The sequence below is a fragment of the Epinephelus lanceolatus genome, chromosome 15 (assembly GCF_041903045.1).
Source record: "Epinephelus lanceolatus isolate andai-2023 chromosome 15, ASM4190304v1, whole genome shotgun sequence".
NCBI classification, from domain to species: domain Eukaryota; kingdom Metazoa; phylum Chordata; class Actinopteri; order Perciformes; family Serranidae; genus Epinephelus; species Epinephelus lanceolatus.
In genome coordinates this window covers 21,628,388-21,646,212 of record NC_135748.1, presented here as the reverse complement: position 1 = coordinate 21,646,212, position 17,825 = coordinate 21,628,388, and the positions used below count along the sequence as shown (strand labels likewise).

Genomic DNA, 17,825 nt, shown 5'->3' with positions numbered 1-17,825 from the left:
AACACACAAAGTTTTGCTTCATATTTAATGGCTGTAAATCGATTTAAACAGAAATATTTAACCTAGTAGAACAATAAATTGACAGCCATGGACCATCATGTCATCATTTCACTGCTTTTTGCTTTTTGTTCAGGTTGAAATTTAAGTAATTTGACATTCTGGCCTGCCAGAACAAAATTGCTTAGCATAATTTAAGTGGTTTTTAGTCATGAATAAAGTCAAAGTGGTTAATTTATCGGTAAATAAGACATTATCTATATATATGTAAAGCCAACATGGATAACATTTCATAGTCTTTCTACAAAGCAACAAAAAAATGACAACATAATTCATCGTTTACCAGCAAGGCATCCGAACAAAATCATTCAAGAAATCCAATTTTCATACAAATCATAACAAACATCATGCAATGATGAGTTCATCAGTCTACGCACAAGTATACAAATCTGCTACTTAGCAACGTTTTTTTTTTCTCCATTTTACTTTGCATGAATTTTAACAGAAGGAAATCACCTCCAGCACTAACACTGATACTACTAATGCTGAACACACATACTCTGATTTTTCCTGTTTCTTTTTTTTTCCTCACCATTTATCCAGTAAAAGGACATTTCATGTGCATAACAAGTGTATCTACAACATCAGAGTGATGGACGTGTAAACAGAACAGTTGTACCTGAGAAGCTTTTGTTTCAAACTTCAGACCACCCTAAATGATACAGATACAATGATGGAAATTATAAGTCTACAGCAGGAGTCCACCCATCAACAACCAACACAGTGATACTTTGTGTAAAATGTCGCTATGATTCAGGCTCAGTGAACTAAGTACAGGATGGAAACATACAGTGTATCACCATGCAATATTAACTTAGATTTAAGTTTGTAAACCTGCAAACCGACAAACTCCCTCTAATGAATTCCTAAAAAAAAGTAGAAGGTAAGATCGTTGGGTTTAGTGTTGCTCAGTTAACAGCAGAGCACTACACAGTGATTTCAAACATGGAAAAAGAACCATGTTTAGATACAGTAAGTATTTATTCATGTTATAGTCTATCTCTGCTACAGCTGAAAAGTAACATACACCGATCAGCCGCAACATTAAAACCACTGACAGGTGAAGTGAATAACATTGATTATCTTGTCACGGTGCAATGTTCTGCTGGGAAACCTTGGGTCCTGGCATTCAAGCGGATGCAACTTGACATACACCGAAACACCAGTGCAGACCAAGTGTACCCTGTCAAGGAAACTTTACCCCCCAATGGCAGTGCCCCCCAGCAGGACAGTGTGTCATGCCACACTGCAAACATTGCTCAGGAATGACCCGAGGGATGTGACAAAGAGCTCAAGGCATCAACCTAGCTTTCAAATTCCCCAGATCCCAGTCTGATCGATCATCTGTGGGATATGCCGGTACCCCACCTGGCAACCCACAGGACTCAAGGGATCAGACCATGTCTCGACTGGTCAGAGGTCCCACAGTGGATCAGACTTGGATAGGTCGACGCCTCGAGCTCTTTGTCACATTCCTTGAGCACTGCCATCTGCGTTTGGCATTGCCATGTGGGAGTATACTTCATCTGCAACAGTGCTTGGGTGAGTTGTGAATGTCAAGTTGCATCCACATGAACGCCAGGACTCAGTTTCCCAGCACAACATTGCATTGTAATGAGATGATAACTGCTATTCTCTTCACCTGTCAGTGGTTTTAATGTTGTGCCTGATCGGCCTCAAATTGCCAAATAAATTGTCAATTAAATGACAAAACATGCTCACAAACTGAACAGTAGATTGTCAGAAACAGTCTGCTCCATTGAGGAAAACTCTTGCAGTAGTGATTTCATTTTTCTGTGTTGCGAAAGCTATGACTTGTCACACAAGTAATTATTTCTTTACCACAGAAGAACAGAGCAATAACAATAAAGTTATTGTAGTTGATAATATTCAGCTACTAATTTAATCTGATTTTTGGCCATTTCAGAGTACTGAGGGCAGTAATTTCATATTCTAAACATAGTGCAAAATGATTGTTTAATGAGAACATAGTTGTGTAATAAATTCTTATGTGTGGAGACATTTTAGATTTCTGCTATGTCTTTCTTTAAGGCTTAAATAGAGAGGTAAATAACAGAATATTGTCTGCCACTGCTGTCTGACTCTTCATGATCACAAAAGGTACGTTGTCTCATCTAAGAATGTTTTTAGGTGATTTCTGAATACCTTAATATGATAATCAGTGCAGATTCAGCTACTCACAGATATTTCTCCAGAGGAGATTAAATGGGGGTAAAAACAGCAACGCCTTTTCTTTTGATCCTTGGCTTTTCACACATTCTCTAACAGTGACAGTGACAGTGACAGTACATTCTGTTGAATAACAGTGGACTAATGACTGGGAAGACACGCATGCGATTGCCTACCCCAACCTGATATATAAAAACAATCAAATCAGAATGATGAAGAACACACAAACTGTACATAAATACATATTCAATAACCCACTAACTCAAAGTGTCTATCAGCATGGAGCCCATTCATTCATTTGTACTATCTCAGTGTCACAAACCTCACTGTTTTTAAATCATGAGCCATGAGATACAGTGTATATATAGAGGGGTCATCATAGGTCACTTTGGTAATACCTTATTCCAAAGCAAGGCTGCTTCAGTCATGTAGCTTTTGGCCATTCAGTGTTTCACTTCTTGCAGCAAAGGCAGCGGGATGAGTCTTTAGGACAGTTTCACATGGCTTCATTGTTTGAAGAAAGAGCACTCCTGGATCTTGTGAGAGGCCTTAAGACTTTAAGAGGAGGCTAGAAGGGAGGACAGATAAGGATAAAAGCAAAAAGGGACATGGAGTTTAGTCAGCTAATAGCTACAACAAGTTGCACATTATTTAAAGGAGACCTCGTGTTATTTTATATTTTTCTTATTGTCAACAAATCCCAGGGTCCAAAGACCAAAATGAACAAGTCTGTCTCTGAAGACTAGCTGACCTCCACATGCTGTCTGTGAATTAAGTGTCTGTGTCCAAAACCCGCCAGTTCCTACTGAAGACATACATTGTGAATTATTGTATAGTTAAGTCACTATAGTAACATAAATTGGTACTGAAAATACCATAAATAAATGATGGAATTATAACTGTTGATGATTGAAGTACATCCAAGGGTCAGTCTATTGACTCTGACTCTCTGAGGGAGGAGTTGAAAAGCTGTGACGTTGCTGGGCATTGTAGTTTTTTGGAAATATTGTTAAAACGGGAGTGACTAGTATTTGTCAGGGACTATTTTCAGCTGTGGAATGATACATATTTGGTCCTCCACTGAATATTGATGATAGCAACATCCTCTATGTAGGTCTGATATGAATAACTACAGTACACATGTTAATTGTGATGACGTAACATGTCACCCAGTGCGACAGTGTGGCTTACTGATGTGTTTTTAGTAGTCTTTGGACAACAAGATGTCTTTGGCACCAAGGAATAAACTATACCAGGCTTTGGCCACACAGACAATACCTATCAAAATGATCAATTAATTGTTGGTTTTGTTTATTTTTTCTTGGGATTTGTTGACCATCAGAAAAAAAATAATAATATGCAGGTGTGTCCTTCACTATCACCATGCCAAACAAACTGATATTAGATGTTGAAATACACTAAAAAAACACCCATTCATTCCAGGGACTGATTATCCACAAAGATCACATCAAAAGTAGAAGTTATTATGAGGGGTGAAATACGCTGTAAGGTGATCCATGTCAATCCGTCAGCCATGTTTGGACTTATTTTCATGCCTCATTTCCAAACAAGTGAAAAACTGCAATCATGCAAGAGCAATATCACACATTCATTTGAACGAAACAATGATTCCACTAAGAAGTCAATACATGGTTCAGCTTCATCAGTGCAGAAATCCTGTTGGCGGCCAGACTCTCCACAGTTGCAGAAGAACTTAACCATGATGATTTATTTAGCTACACAGCAGCAGGAATTAGTGAATCGGTGGGTGAATCACCACTCTCAAGGGGCAGTTAGGATCAGGCAGCAGCTGAGCAGCCACGTGGACGAGGCAGTGTACCTCAGGAGCCTTCCTCTTAATCAGCCTGAGCTGTGGAGAGCTTGATGCTTCCTGCACCCCTTTGCCCACCTCCTCAGCCTGCTCCGGAACTGGAGGAGGAGAGGGGGGTGGAGAGGGTGTGGGGGGTGGGGAGGACTTGGGTGTCAGTGAGGGCGTAACGGGTGTGGACTCAGACTCAGAGGGTGAAATGGTCTGGGACGGCAACTCCTTGGAGTCCCAGTGGTCCAACCCCAACATCTCATACTCAGTCATGTCAAAATCCTGTCCTGTACCGTGAGAGAAGGTCGGTGGAGAGGATGAGCAACGCGTAAATCCTGTCGCTGGTCTATTAAATTGAAAGCCAAATACCCTTTGTGTAATTGCTGTAGAGTGGCATCTGATTTTAGTCAGCAGGGATTACGAAAGTTCATATTATAATGCATTACCATTCTGCAGACCACAAAGCAGAGGCCAAATAGGACGTTATGATAAATGGGAGCCAATTTGTTGCAGCACTAACAAGCCTCTGTCTTATTATAAGTCTCTGTTTAGTTTCTGCAGAATTATGTCCACTCAGGCCAATGTTTTTTTTGTCATATGAAGCAATGACAGGAGCAGACAGCTGAAACATATGTTTGACAATATTGTTCAAACATCACAGTAGTGTTCGAGGACAACATTTGTGATATAATATATTTTTCATATTGTCAACAAATCCCTTAAAAAGACCAAAACCAACAATAACTCGAGACTTGCACCTTTTTTTTCTGTACTATAAACCTCCATTGTTGTCCAAAAACTATATAAAAACACATCAGTGAACCACAGTGTTGCACTGAATGATATGTTCCTAGATTACAATGAACATGGGCACTGTGTTTCTTTTACGCACTGAAGCACGAAGTGTGCATTAACCCGCTGCTGTAAATAGTCTCCAAAAAATACACTTTTCATTATTGTTTTAGCAGTGTTTCCTGAAAGTGCAGTGTCCAGCAGTTCTAGAAAATTACTGAGCTTTTTTAAAAATGAAATATACTTGCCACCTGTGTTTATAGCTACACCATGCAGGAATTTTCGGCTTCTGTTTGCTAGCGAAAGTGGAAACCAATGCAAGACTCACTGCATTTGCGTTTTTTTTTTTTTTTCAGTGCTGTGTCTGGGTTTTTGTAGCTTCCTCTTGGATGCCTATTGCTTAAGGTCTGGAATCTGGTCATTATCTTTTTATAAAGTCTCGACCTCCCCTGCGCACTGTGCCAAGGAACGTCCCGGGCACAGCAAAAATACATGCAGAGGGAAGAGTCTCTGCAAATAAATACAGGTCACACACTTTAATGGGGTCATAAGTGTTGCTTGAGTACGTTCACATGCACAAAATATTCAGTTTAGGCCCTTATTCTGAAAAGACAATATTCCTACTAAACTCTTTACATGGCTAATGGCATGAATAGTCCACTAATATTCCCATTTACATGCAGCCTCCTTTTTCAAAACTTCACCAGTTACGGACTTGTTCAACCATTCAAACACAGCCTCCCTCTTTCATTAGCAGTGTGTCGCAAACTACTGTAAAATCCCAGTTGAGATGCATAATCTGAATGTGCTGTATAGATGTCCAAAGAATACTCCTAAAACTTGAATAATACTGGCATATTACACATGCCTTGATCAGAAAATGTTCCAAACGAAAATATCCAAATGAAATACGCACCTATCAAATTTAGAATATTGTCAGGGTCGGAATAATAGTGGAATATTAGTGTGTGTATGTATACGTAGTCATTGAGAAGGATTACTTTTGTATGAGTGTATACAGTGCCTTTTAGGAAAATCCTGCATAGTATACCTTTACATATATATATATATATGTCTTCAGTGGGTACCAGTGGGCAGAGAGCCACAGGCAGGGTGTAGAAGACAGTAAGTACTTAAGGATGGATTCAAACATGGTTTTGGTCTCTTAATGGGACTTGTTAACAATAAAAAATATAAACTAACACCAGACTTTTCCTTTAAATTATGGAGAACCCATAATTGAGTGTGGCCATAAAATGACAGCAGTTATGTTAAGAATATTCTCAGATATTAACAGAAGCAGTCTCAGTTCTTTGTATAATAAAAGGGTTAGTTGTGTCCTAACTGTGCAGCTATTCCTGTCCAACGTAAACAGCAGTGTCTAAATGTTATGTCTGAATTCCATCTACAAAGGAATAATTATTTGCCGATTAAAAAAAACATGACACCCGATCCAGACTGAAACAAACAACAACTGTTTCCACATGATGTTAAAGTAGGAACAAATCCCCCCAGCTACATGTGAGTTTTATCACAGGGTGTTGAGCCTGGCAGCGCTGTGAGGTCTGACCTGCTCCAAACAGGAAGGCAGAACTAAAGTTAGGGGGCCACTCAGGAAAGCAGGGGTCCTAAACAATATCTGCTAGCTTAAATAAACTTCGACAGGAAGACAGAAATCTACATGATAATCTATTTTACACAAACAAACCAGGCACTGCTATTGCCTTAGAGTCCCACTATTACAGCTAATGTTCTCAACACCACAACAGAAAATTCAATATGCCTGTTTAACACTAATAGCTTGTTGGATCCAGTCAGTCTCTATAGTGGCTTGTACTTTTCTGTGCTCTGTGTCTACTCACCCTTGTTGTAGCTCTCCGACTTGCTGCGCATCATAGATCGGGTCCGATGCTGTGCTGCTGCAGGTTGCGTAGTGCCAGGGACGGTGTTATCGGGGTCAGACTGATAGGAAGACAGATCCTGCATGCTGAAACTCCTCAGCCTGTCTGACAGGACCCCTTGGCTCTACAACAGGTAACACCAGGGTTTCATTTTAGAGTTGGCAGCAATGTGTGACAGTTTGAGCATAGATCATATTCAAGGGCTTAAATAATTTGATGCCAACATTCAATAAGCCTACTTTGATATGTGAATCACAAACCACGTACCAGGCTTGATACGCTTATACACATTCATATAGATTTCGGGGCGTCACAGGGGACACATCTCCTTCGGTATTTATGACGTGTGCACGTAGCAGAGGACTTACACCATAAATTGATGCAGGAAATTAGCTGTTTGATGCTTAACATTTTCTGGCAGGGGACCCCTAGACCCCCCTGTTTCATATGTGTCCCCTCCAGTGTTGAAACAAAACCTACGCCCTTGTAAACAATGACCCTCCGCCCTAACCCCAGGTCAACACAAAGCAAATATCCAGCATCTGCATTACCTTTGTTGCAGCCATGACTGCAGCTGTGGCGGCAACATTCAGCCCTTTTCTCCCATAATGCACCAATGTGTCATAGCTTTTGTCCTTCGCTTGGCAGATATACTCATCAATGTCCTGAAACAAGCACACAAAAAAAAATAACATGAACTTTGTGTCTCTTGTAATTAATATGTCACTCTTATTTTACAGCATGTTGACAGGTATTTCTCATATTGCTTGATTACATCATTAATCTAACGTGTTTCCTGAGTCATCCACAGAGGAAAAAGGAAAAGAGAAAGGGAGGATCACCAGGACACTTCCTTTCTCCTGACCTGCGAACACATCTTTAACAGCTAATGTGGAAAGCTAAATTGGCACAAAGGCACTTTTTGTTCTTTGCACAGCTGCAAAGCTCAAATTCTATTAGTGACAAAAAACACAGACTGACTTAAACTGAATGTTTTCACCTCAGCCTTTCCTTGAACTGCACCAGCAGGAAAAAAAAGGGAAGGAACAACAAAAGGAAGGGATTTTCACCTTTTCTTTTGAGGAAAGCGTGGGATGAACAAACTTCCTGTATAGCACACTGGAGCCTTTAGTGTAAGGGGACAGCAGCCACACCACAAAGGCTATCTTCAGTTCATAGTAGAAAGGAATCCTGCAATGGAGACACAAAATGATGGAGCTACTGGTACAACAAAGCATAAAGCTTTACATCCCAGTATGTGATATGGACACATACTATTTAATAAATCAACATTAAATATCCGAAGTGACTTACCAGCAAAGAAACATATCTGTAAACACTTCCACAGCAGTGAACAGGGCAAATATGATCCAGTACATCATCCATTTTACCTGCAATTTAACACAGCGGTTCAAGACAGTTACAGTAGCTGCAGAATCATATTTATGAAGACAACCCTGCATGATATCATCTTGTAACTAAAATACAAATAAGAAATGTATGACATGGAGAAACTTCTCTTTTCTCTTCTCTCAGATTTTGTATCAATAAGTGTTGTAAGTATTGGTCCAAATGGTTATTACACATGAATGTGGAAGATAAATGTCATTAAAATTAGTCATTTTCATTCCCTTTAGAGGCTAGGTGGACAGAGGCTGATACCTCATGTGATGCCCTGTTAGTGTTTTCTTTTTATGCCTCTCTTTCTTCCTTGGACTATTGGGAAAGTAACCTTTGACACAAAGCCAACTACTGATAACATATGAGCTGTAATGTATTACCCTTGTTAACCTCTTTGTTCAGTTCTCCTGTGCATTTTTGTTCCACTGAAACAAAAGCTACACAAATAAACTATTCATAATAATACAAATGATATACTCACATATTCTTTCACATCTTTCGACTTCACAGCTTTATAAGATGAGTATGCAGGATATAGTGTACCGAACACGAGTCTGGAAGAGAGGAAATGTGCACATCAAGTCCAGAAACAAAACATTTAACAATTCAGTCCAACACATATTTCAAGCGTACACAAAAACACATCAAATCAAGACATTTTAAATGTAATAAATAACAATTAAGGACAACATATTACGGCAGAGATTTCAAATTATACGCTTGACCTGGGCTAACATGTTAAATGTATTTCTTTGTCTTGAGAAATCCTTGTAAAATATCTGGAAATAGTTTGTTATAGTGTATACATTTATACATTTTTTGCCCATGAGCCTCGGCCTATACGTAATTGGGTCACTAAACAGGTCTAACAGGTACTGGCCAAAGGGCCATTGGCCTTCACCTGTAAAATGTCACAAAACCGACCGGGTAGAGACTCAAAATGAGCACAAAGAGACACAAAAAGACCACACAGAGACACAAAATGAGCAAAGGGCATAGAAAATTACCTCAAAGAAGGAAAAAAACCCTCACAATATGACCTCAGAGACAAAAAACAACCCCACCCAATTACTAGACTAAAAATGACTACAATGGGACACAACACAACCAAAAGAAAAGAACAAAAAATGACCTGAGAGATACACTAAGTGGCGAGACACAAAACAACCACAAAGACATACAGAGACACGCAAAAAAAGAGGCAAAACCACTGCAAAATCAGTGTGTCTTGCTCCTGTGTATGACAGGTGGCGGTGCCTTTGCATATCTGTGCCCAGGGATCCACTGTCTCACAATCCGCCCATGCCAACATAACTTAACCGATGAACTGCTTGTCAGGTGAGATAAAGATAAAACAGGGAACAGCTTGTCCCTTCTAGAAAGAAACTAAATCAGCCATGCTTGAGGTTATATTTTGCCTTGGCTGATTTAAGCAGTTCAGGTGATAAACATGATGTAAAATTAGCTTCCATGTGTTTTCTTCCTTTCCTTTATATTTCTATTCCTGTGTGGGACACCTGTGCTGCTGGGTGCCCTGACAGAGACGGCACCCTGTTGAAATGCTACAGCCAGGCAACAGCTGTGAGTAGGACCTGATCATGTTACTGACCCACATCATGTTGCACCTCTCCGTCCAGTCCAGCTAACTGTGCTCTGCCAGAGTTAAGACACAAGGACACTAAAAATAACCAGATCATCTGTAGGAGACAACTGAACCTTTCTGTTGCAGACTGGACCCAAAATGACCCACTTAACCAGGTTGTGCACAGCCAGGGCTGAGGCAGCTTCATCCATGTAACAAGATCTAGTAATCTAAATTTAATTGCTTCACTATTTTGGGGTTGGGCCTGCTGCTGTTGGTGTACTCCACTCCACACGCTCTGCAATGGCGCTGATTCATACTTTGTGCAGGTTAAAAATAACCATAAGTTACTGTAATAAACCTCGTCCTATTATTTAAAGATTCAAATTCCTAGCTTTAAGGAAATGCATCGAGTTTTGTGCATACGTCTTCAATAATCAATAACTCTTGCATTGTAACCTGAGAAGGATGACCCATCCCTTTTGTTTTTTTCCAATATGGGACATCAACAGAGAATATAGCTCCACTCAAAGACCGCTCCTGTTTCAGTCACCTCGCCGCTCAGTGACATTTAGCTCTCTATCACTGAAAGACGCCTCTGATTTTCTGGATCTGACTCATATAGTCATAACGTGGATGATAATAGATTATTCAGCCAATCACGTCACCTCTTTGTCCGTAATCATAAAGGGGTATTTGATAAACACAAAGAGTGCCAGGCTGCTGAGCGCTGTTCAGAAACACACAAGGTCCACACAGGCCTGGCTCAGCATTCCTGCTGCTGAAATGGCAAAGTACAACCCTATGGATTTTGGACTGTTTTTCCAAGCAAAAAATAAATAAATAATAGCCAGGCGTCTGCTCTCCGTGCACGCTGACGTCTTCTTCTGATTATATATTAGACAATTTGCGGGGGCTTGTAAAGCGCGCCGCTCCTGCACCGTCAATGAGCGGCTCAAATACCCGCAATAACCGGGAGCAGCTATTTAATATTAACCCACTTTATGACAGAGCATATGGAAAGAAATAATAAAAAATGACTTACACCACAAGTCTAGAGATGATCCAGGAGACCATTGCGCTGGAAAGGCGACAGGACGCGCTGTCTGCGGGGAGGAGTTTCCTCCAGATGACAGGCGCGTCCAGGCGGCTGCGTCTGGACGCACACAGGCGGCAACGTGATGCAGGATAAACAGTGAGCGGCGGAATGTAACCCTTATCCATAGATGGCAGTGTTGCATTGCAAAGACGACACGGAAACTCGGCATGTCTGCTGGGTAAACAGGAGGCTGCCTGGTCAAAGTGTGTTCAGATGTTTTTAGCATTACCTGATTAACCTGTTGGGCCCCTTATTGACACCCTGCCCCCCTTTTCCTTTGCACAGAGTGTACCCTGCCCCCCTTAAGTTCCCTTAAAGCACAGACCACCAGCAAACATGGCAGCCTAATTATTTACCCAGAGATCTAGTCAGTTTGTGGCAATTTAATGAGGTTTACTTAGAATAATGCAGTATGTGATGGTGAATCTAAGTTATTTTATTTTTCTATTATCTATATGTATATATATTTTTCGTTTTTTTTATTGGGTTATTTTTATATATTTTTTTAAAAAAAATATTTTGTTTAATCTATGAAATGTAAGATATAGAACAGTGAAAATGTCCATCACAGCTCCTTAAAACCCAAGTGACGTCTTCAGATTGATTGTTTCGTCCAACACTCCCAAATATTCACTTAACTGTGATATTAAAAAGAAAAACTGTGAATCCTCACATTTGATATTCTGAAACCAGAGATTGTCTGCTGTTTTTGCTTGATGACTTAAATTATTAATCATCAAATTAGTTGCCCATTCACTTCCTGTCACTCAACAAATACATGAATCATCTACCTGTTTCAGCTCTCCATATTAACATGATAATAACTCAACTAGATGGGCATGAAATCTCTCCACCACTGCTCACCTGGGAACCCCTGCTCCATTACAGCTACCTTTGCTTTGTCCAGCCTCTGGCCTACATACTGAAGCCAGAGAACAGAGGCTTGGTTTTGTTAAAGTACAACAAAAGCGGCAGAGGGAGTGCTGTAGCTGGTAGAAACCTAATCCTTTTGTCCGTTTTGAAGCCGAGGAATGGACTCAAAACAAGGGTGCTCGGAATTCACTGCCAAAAGGCTTTTCTAATTCTTAAGAAACAGACCTATCAATATAATGTAATCTTCTGGCAGGTGAAAGAGACAAGGCTAAGGAGGGGATTAATCATTTGACAGTGTCTGAGTCATACCTCCAGTACCTGTTTTTTGGTAGACTACCATCCCTGACCAGAAGAGAATGATTAAAACCAGTACTCTCCATCATTTAACTCTTTAATGGTTGTTTTCAGAGCTGCTGAGAAAGCGTCTCTATCTGCTGGAAGGTGTTTGTGTCAACAGAATTTCCACTTTCCACACAGTACACTTTCTGACCTGCTGAGTGGGCTGTTAATAGCCCAGGTTCCCAAAAGCTTATTTATGATCAGATTAAGCCAAACATATATTTATTGTGATGTTAAAGGGCTAAATGTATACTTGGTTCTTGTTGAGAGTATAGAAACAGGTGCTGTACAGTCTGCTTATTGGCGGCCTTCGTTCTTAAAAGTTTATTTCCGTATTTTTTCCCCATTCACATAGAAAAATTATACACACAATACTTCCACAATACATAGGTTCTGCACTAACCAACCTTTCCATTTCCTCTGCATCGTCTTCCTGAGAAGGAACTCAATCAGGTTACAAAGTCAAACACTTAACGAGCTGAATGTTAATGCAAAAAATGGGTTAGGGTAGTATGCGTGTATTTTTCTGATGAGTGCATTTAACATGTATGACCACATATAGAATAGATACATTTGGACTGTACAGAAAATTAACTATCAAAAAGAAGTAAACCACCCACCATCTCTAGTGTTCCAGATAATGTCGGCTAGTTACCAGTAAACAACACAGCTGAATAACAGATTAGAGAAACTGCTGAATAGTGATCTAAGTTGTGATTTAAGTGCAGGGTGGTTATTTAATCGCTTGTTTGGATCATAAATACCCAAGTACTTCCACCCCTTGTCCATAACTTAGGACAGAAGAATATGGTGAAGCACTGTAGGCACAGCAGGCTTTTCATACTTACATTATATACACGTTCTTAAACCTTCTGTTTGACTTTGGATAATAAAGACTTACTGAGGGTTACCCCTGATAATGAAGACAAAAAGCAGTAACACTTTTTCTTCTGGCTGAGTAAATCAAATGTTCTATAAAAAAAAAATAAAAGACATGAACTGTCATAGCACAAAGTTAACCCCAAACGATTATGTGAAATAATAATTATTATATGAAGCGGAGAGGATGCTCAGCACTGTAAACCCAGCACCAGAATTGTCTCTGTCCTTTTTGGAGTGAGCAGACTGACTCTGACAGATCACTGGCAGTTCACCTTAGCTCCTCAGAGCTTCCAATCTTGACTGCATCGCTTCTATGTCCTCCTCTGACTCTTCGTCTGAAACAGCAGCGGCTGCAGCGGGGCTGATTTCCGGCAGGGCATCTGTGACTTTGCTTGGAGCTTTGCCAAGAGCACCTAAGAAGGCAAACAGAGCTTAAATTCTTAGAAAATCTAGACACCAAAACATAGGCACAAAACAGGAATGTAAAGAAGTATTGTGATGACTTAGTTGAACAAATCTCTTCACCTGCTGTGATCTCAAAGAGGATCTTGTCAACTTCCTCCTCTGCTGCTTCCTCCATCTCCTCCTCATCTTCCATGCTCTCAAATGTGTCTTCCAGCATTTCCTCAATAATGCCAGCCTGAAAATTGAATATGTGTACATGATGCCATAGTTTAGCAACTTGTCTTAGAAATAAGTAAATGGTATGGTATCAGAATTAGTTGTAATCTTTTTTTTTTTGTAGCATTCTGATTGTAAGTAAACTCTATCCATTTATGTTGGACGCTGCTGCTGACCTTCATCATCTCCTTTGATAGGTCCCTCATGGTGGCCTGGATCTCTGGGATTTTAATAAGGCTCTGCATCGCTTTCATCACCTCCGTGCTCTTCTGCAGGGACCCAGCTACACGTAGTAGAGCTACAAACACACAAAATGCAAAGCAAAACCATTCAACTGATGACAATGAAGAATTTTAAATGTTATGATATAAAATTTCCCCTTGTCTAATGACCCAGCTGCCATACTCACCAAGCTGATTCTTCATGCTGAGGACCACAGAGTTCATTTGGGCTTTGGAGGCGTACAGTTTTGTCACAGCTCGTTTTGACTGAATCATCTCCTTTGCGAGGACCACACACACATCCTTCTGGCCCCTTTTGGCTGCATCTTTTATGGATCTTTTCACTTTTTCTTCTTCCCTTTTAATATCTGAAACAAAGGGAGGATGTCAATGCAGACAAAACAGACGAATAACTTATATAATTAGGTCACTAACTGACTGTTGATGCTGAAATTATACAACAATCATACTGAGGAGTCACTGCCTTTAGTGTACAGTCATTTATACTTTCTACTAAATAGTTCAAAACATTGTTTTTTTTTATTAGAAAAAGTGTCCCTTCAAGATATTCCAATTGAAACTAATGTGATTATTTATTCTACTTCTTTTCAGATAGCTAGAAAATACAGACTAATCGTGAAACTACATTAAAGTGAATGAATGAATTAGACAGACATTTTACAGTTAAACAAAACACTACACATTTTCTTAAAACTTACAGCTGTTCAGTGGTTGTTGTGAAATGCTGACTGTATCTTACCTCGGATCTGTCTGTCAATCACTCTCATTTCCGTCCTGATTTTTCTTTGCCACTCAACGACCTGAAATTTGACACTTACTATAAACTACATTGATAATGCCTTAACTGACACAGTAGGTATGTAATACAAATATCAACACAACGTTACGTGTAACATGACGCATAACTTTTAACAGTATAACAGATCATGATGTCAGCTACGCTACAGCGAACACAATCAGGGTTTGTTTACATTGAAGCGACAGGCAGCAGTGTTAGCTTAAATGCTAACTAACGTTAGCTAGCTCTCAAAACAGAGAGCTTAAAGAAGATTAGCTGATCGGTTAATGAGGCATATAAACAACAGAATAACGTTAAATGAGGTACAAACAAAAAGGGTTATCGTAGGGTACTATTAAAGGGTCTGCTGCCTGGTTTTTAACTAAACTAACGTCAGCTGTCCAGTTAGCAAGAAGCAGCAACAGATTGGACGAACTAAGCCGAAACTGACAGCTAACGTTAGCATGTTAGCTAAAGGCGATGTCGTTGTTTCCTTCACACGAACAAACTCTGAAAGACAGTCGTGGTCTTCAGCAGTCAGTACTCACCAGCTCCTTGGGTGGTTTCTCTGATGTTCTACCGAACAGCCCCATTGTTACTAGCGAGTTCAACGCCAAGCTAACCTACCTGACTAAAACTAGCTGGCTAACTGAGCTTGTTGGACCAGCACTTCCTGTTCTTGCTCAGGCCGTCGGGCTCAGTACAAACATGAAGGGAGATTCAGTCCATCTGGTCCTCATCAAGGAAACAAGGACAAGTGTTCAAGTGGAGATGAAATTGAACCAGACACACAGCCAATTAAATTATGTTTATGGTAAGACATTTTAACATGTAAAATGATTTAGAATGAAGGATATCCACGGTGCATTTAGGACCAGTCAAACATTTACTTAAATACAGCTTTAATTATTTTATCAAAGTTAAAATGTATGATATCTGTAAATACATTCAGACTCAGAAATTTGAAGTCCCGATCTAAATTCTGACTATTCAAAATTCAAACCAGGATCCTCATATAGTGCTGTAGTGATGACATTTATTTGTCGGCCAAGGAAGTCAGCGTCGCCTTGGTTTCCTCCAGCTCTGTGCCATACAAAGTTTATGATTCTAACATGTTTTATCCAGCAAGAATTTTTTTTTTTACAAATTAAAACCACTTTTATGATATCTAAAGTGTAAATGCAATTGCTAAAAGTAAAAAACTAACGTTAGGCTATAAATGAACTATACTATGGTCATGTAGCAGCTGCAGAATGGTTGCTCATGGATTGAAGAACCGCTGTCACACCAGGAATCAGGATCTGCACATTTATTCTATCAAAAGTAGCACAGGGCACATAGTGGCAGGCCTCAGTCCCCAGCACAAAAGTTATCCATGCTATAAATAAAATATGTCCACATAAACATGCCCTTACAGGGGTTACAAGTATATTTTGAATTGGTAAATACTGTAAGAGGAAAGAGTTGCATGACTTTATCTCCACCACAAGGAGGCTGTAAAGCCATGTTCAGCATGATGATGTTCTGTAGTCTCATTCAGCCACAGGTTAGCAACCCTCCTTTTTTAAGACACATAAAGGCTTCAGAATTTATGAGCTGGGTATTTATTGATGGATTTCATGTCATAGAGCAAAACATGAACATCTCCCAAGCTTATTTAGGCATCTAAGCAAAAACCCATTGACTTTGAGACGAGGGATCCGGGAGGGCCAAAATGCCAACTCATTTCTGGGACTCATTCTTGCACAACTCTGGTAGCTATACCACAAAGTGGTCTCTAATCTTTCCGGGGTCCACACAGATAACTTTATGTCAGCACATTTAATGTTATAAATTAGTTATTACTGTACTTACCAAATTTCATCTGAAGATATCTGAAACTGAGGTCAATTTAGGTTTTCCAGTTGCAGTTTCTTTTAAGAAGAGATCTAGAGCATGGCTATTTGGCCATAATCAAAATCAAACTTGATATCAAAAGGCTTCTGATGCAGTAGATGTATGTATTATATGCAGGAAAAAGAAGTTCATTGTCCATATAAAGTCTTTATCCTTGGCAAACAATAGAACAAAGAAATGGCTCCTGGTTCTTTTTGTTCTGGTAAAAAAAATCATAGACCCTCACAAGTGCGTACTGGTTCTAAACCAAATAATGCCTGTGGTGTGTAGTGTTGCCCCATTCTTACAACTAGCCAAAATAAACTAAACAACTGCCCAACCTAAGAAAACTCAATGTATAAATTCTAAAAGAAAATACTGAATACATCTGGAAATAAAGACATCATCTAGAGTAATTAGTAAATATGAATGGTAAAGTTGTAATTTGTCACACCATAAGTGCAGCTAATATAAAGAGGTGTTAAGTAATCAGTCTACACATACTATCTGCACTGGCTGTAATCAGACAAAAGTGAAATCAATTGTGCAGGTGTGCAGAGCCATTAAGCACAGCTTTGAGGTTCTTGTAGCCTACTTGACTATTTAGAGTTCTTCTACTTTGTTTTTTTTCTCCACTTTAATCTTACACCACTACATTTATTTGACTTTCTAGCTGAAGATCTTACAAAACATATGATCAGGTTTATAAAATATGATGCCTTGATAAGAAATAAACTACCCATTAATGCATAAAGTGGTGTAAGTTGTCTCCCTGATGACCAACTACAACATTAAAATGCTGTTTACTCATTAATACAGTACATTAGTAAGAATAATAATAATATGATACAATATACATATACCATTCTGTAATGGCCCATTCTGTATAATGAACAATTAAAAAGTTTAACGTATTACTGTGGCTTTATGTAATTCTAGTTGTTTTTTTTTGATAAACATTTGACTTGTTGTAGAGGAAAAGCACGGGCGTTACAAATAACATTAAAGATAGCCCTGATCTATTTAAGTGTCTGTTAGTCATGACAGTGTGACTAGTGTGACAAGACGAACAACAATAGGATCATACCATCACTTATTCTATTACTCACACTTGTGTTTTTCCTGCTGTGACATGTAAAATGTCTTCAGTGAAAGAGGCCTATGACTAAGGTTGGTTAGATGTCCTTTAGTTGTTTTCTGTCACTTATTATCTTATTCATGCAGACATAAAAGTCTATGAGTCAGTGGTGGAAAGTACCTCAGCACATGTACAATGTTACTGTACTTATGTGCAATTTTCAAATACTTATACTTTGCTTAAGTAGGCTACTTCAGTCTGATTCTATTACAGTAGGGAAATACTGTATAGTACGT

General features: G+C 39.4%; 2 protein-coding genes across 2 annotated transcripts; both read right to left on the bottom strand.

Moving 5' to 3' along the window:
* Positions 1 to 14: 14 nt before the first annotated feature.
* reep1 (receptor accessory protein 1) lies at positions 15 to 11,122 on the bottom strand. The gene is made up of 8 exons (XM_033642966.2): positions 10,788 to 11,122; positions 8,642 to 8,714; positions 8,074 to 8,150; positions 7,830 to 7,950; positions 7,311 to 7,424; positions 6,721 to 6,883; positions 4,088 to 4,353; positions 15 to 2,815 (listed from the first exon to the last, which is right to left on the bottom strand). The coding sequence occupies exons 1-8, from the start codon at positions 10,964 to 10,966 to the stop codon at positions 2,744 to 2,746; spliced, it is 1,065 nt and encodes a 354-aa protein (XP_033498857.2). The 5' UTR covers positions 10,967 to 11,122; the 3' UTR covers positions 15 to 2,743.
* Positions 11,123 to 12,347: 1,225 nt separating this feature from the next.
* On the bottom strand, positions 12,348 to 15,282 carry chmp3 (charged multivesicular body protein 3). Its single transcript, XM_033641934.2, has 6 exons — positions 15,125 to 15,282; positions 14,538 to 14,598; positions 13,966 to 14,145; positions 13,733 to 13,854; positions 13,461 to 13,575; positions 12,348 to 13,348 (listed from the first exon to the last, which is right to left on the bottom strand). Exons 1-6 carry the CDS (start codon positions 15,167 to 15,169, stop codon positions 13,209 to 13,211), a joined length of 663 nt encoding a protein of 220 aa, XP_033497825.1. The 5' UTR covers positions 15,170 to 15,282; the 3' UTR covers positions 12,348 to 13,208.
* Positions 15,283 to 17,825: the final 2,543 nt, after the last annotated feature.

Excerpts from the sequence above, each read along its gene's own strand:
- reep1 (XM_033642966.2), bottom strand. The coding sequence starts at position 10,966 with ATGGATAAGGGTTACATTCCGCCGCTCACTGTTTATCCTGCATCACGT. Across the intron at positions 8,151-8,641 it reads CGAAAGATGTGAAAGAATAT|GTAAAATGGATGATGTACTG; the intron begins GTGAGTATATCA and ends GTTAAATTGCAG. Across the intron at positions 7,951-8,073 it reads ACAGATATGTTTCTTTGCTG|GATTCCTTTCTACTATGAAC; the intron begins GTAAGTCACTTC and ends TCTCCATTGCAG.
- chmp3 (XM_033641934.2), bottom strand. The coding sequence starts at position 15,169 with ATGGGGCTGTTCGGTAGAACATCAGAGAAACCACCCAAGGAGCTG. Across the intron at positions 13,576-13,732 it reads TATCAAAGGAGATGATGAAG|GCTGGCATTATTGAGGAAAT; the intron begins GTCAGCAGCAGC and ends TTCAATTTTCAG. Across the intron at positions 13,349-13,460 it reads CCTCTTTGAGATCACAGCAG|GTGCTCTTGGCAAAGCTCCA; the intron begins GTGAAGAGATTT and ends TTGCCTTCTTAG.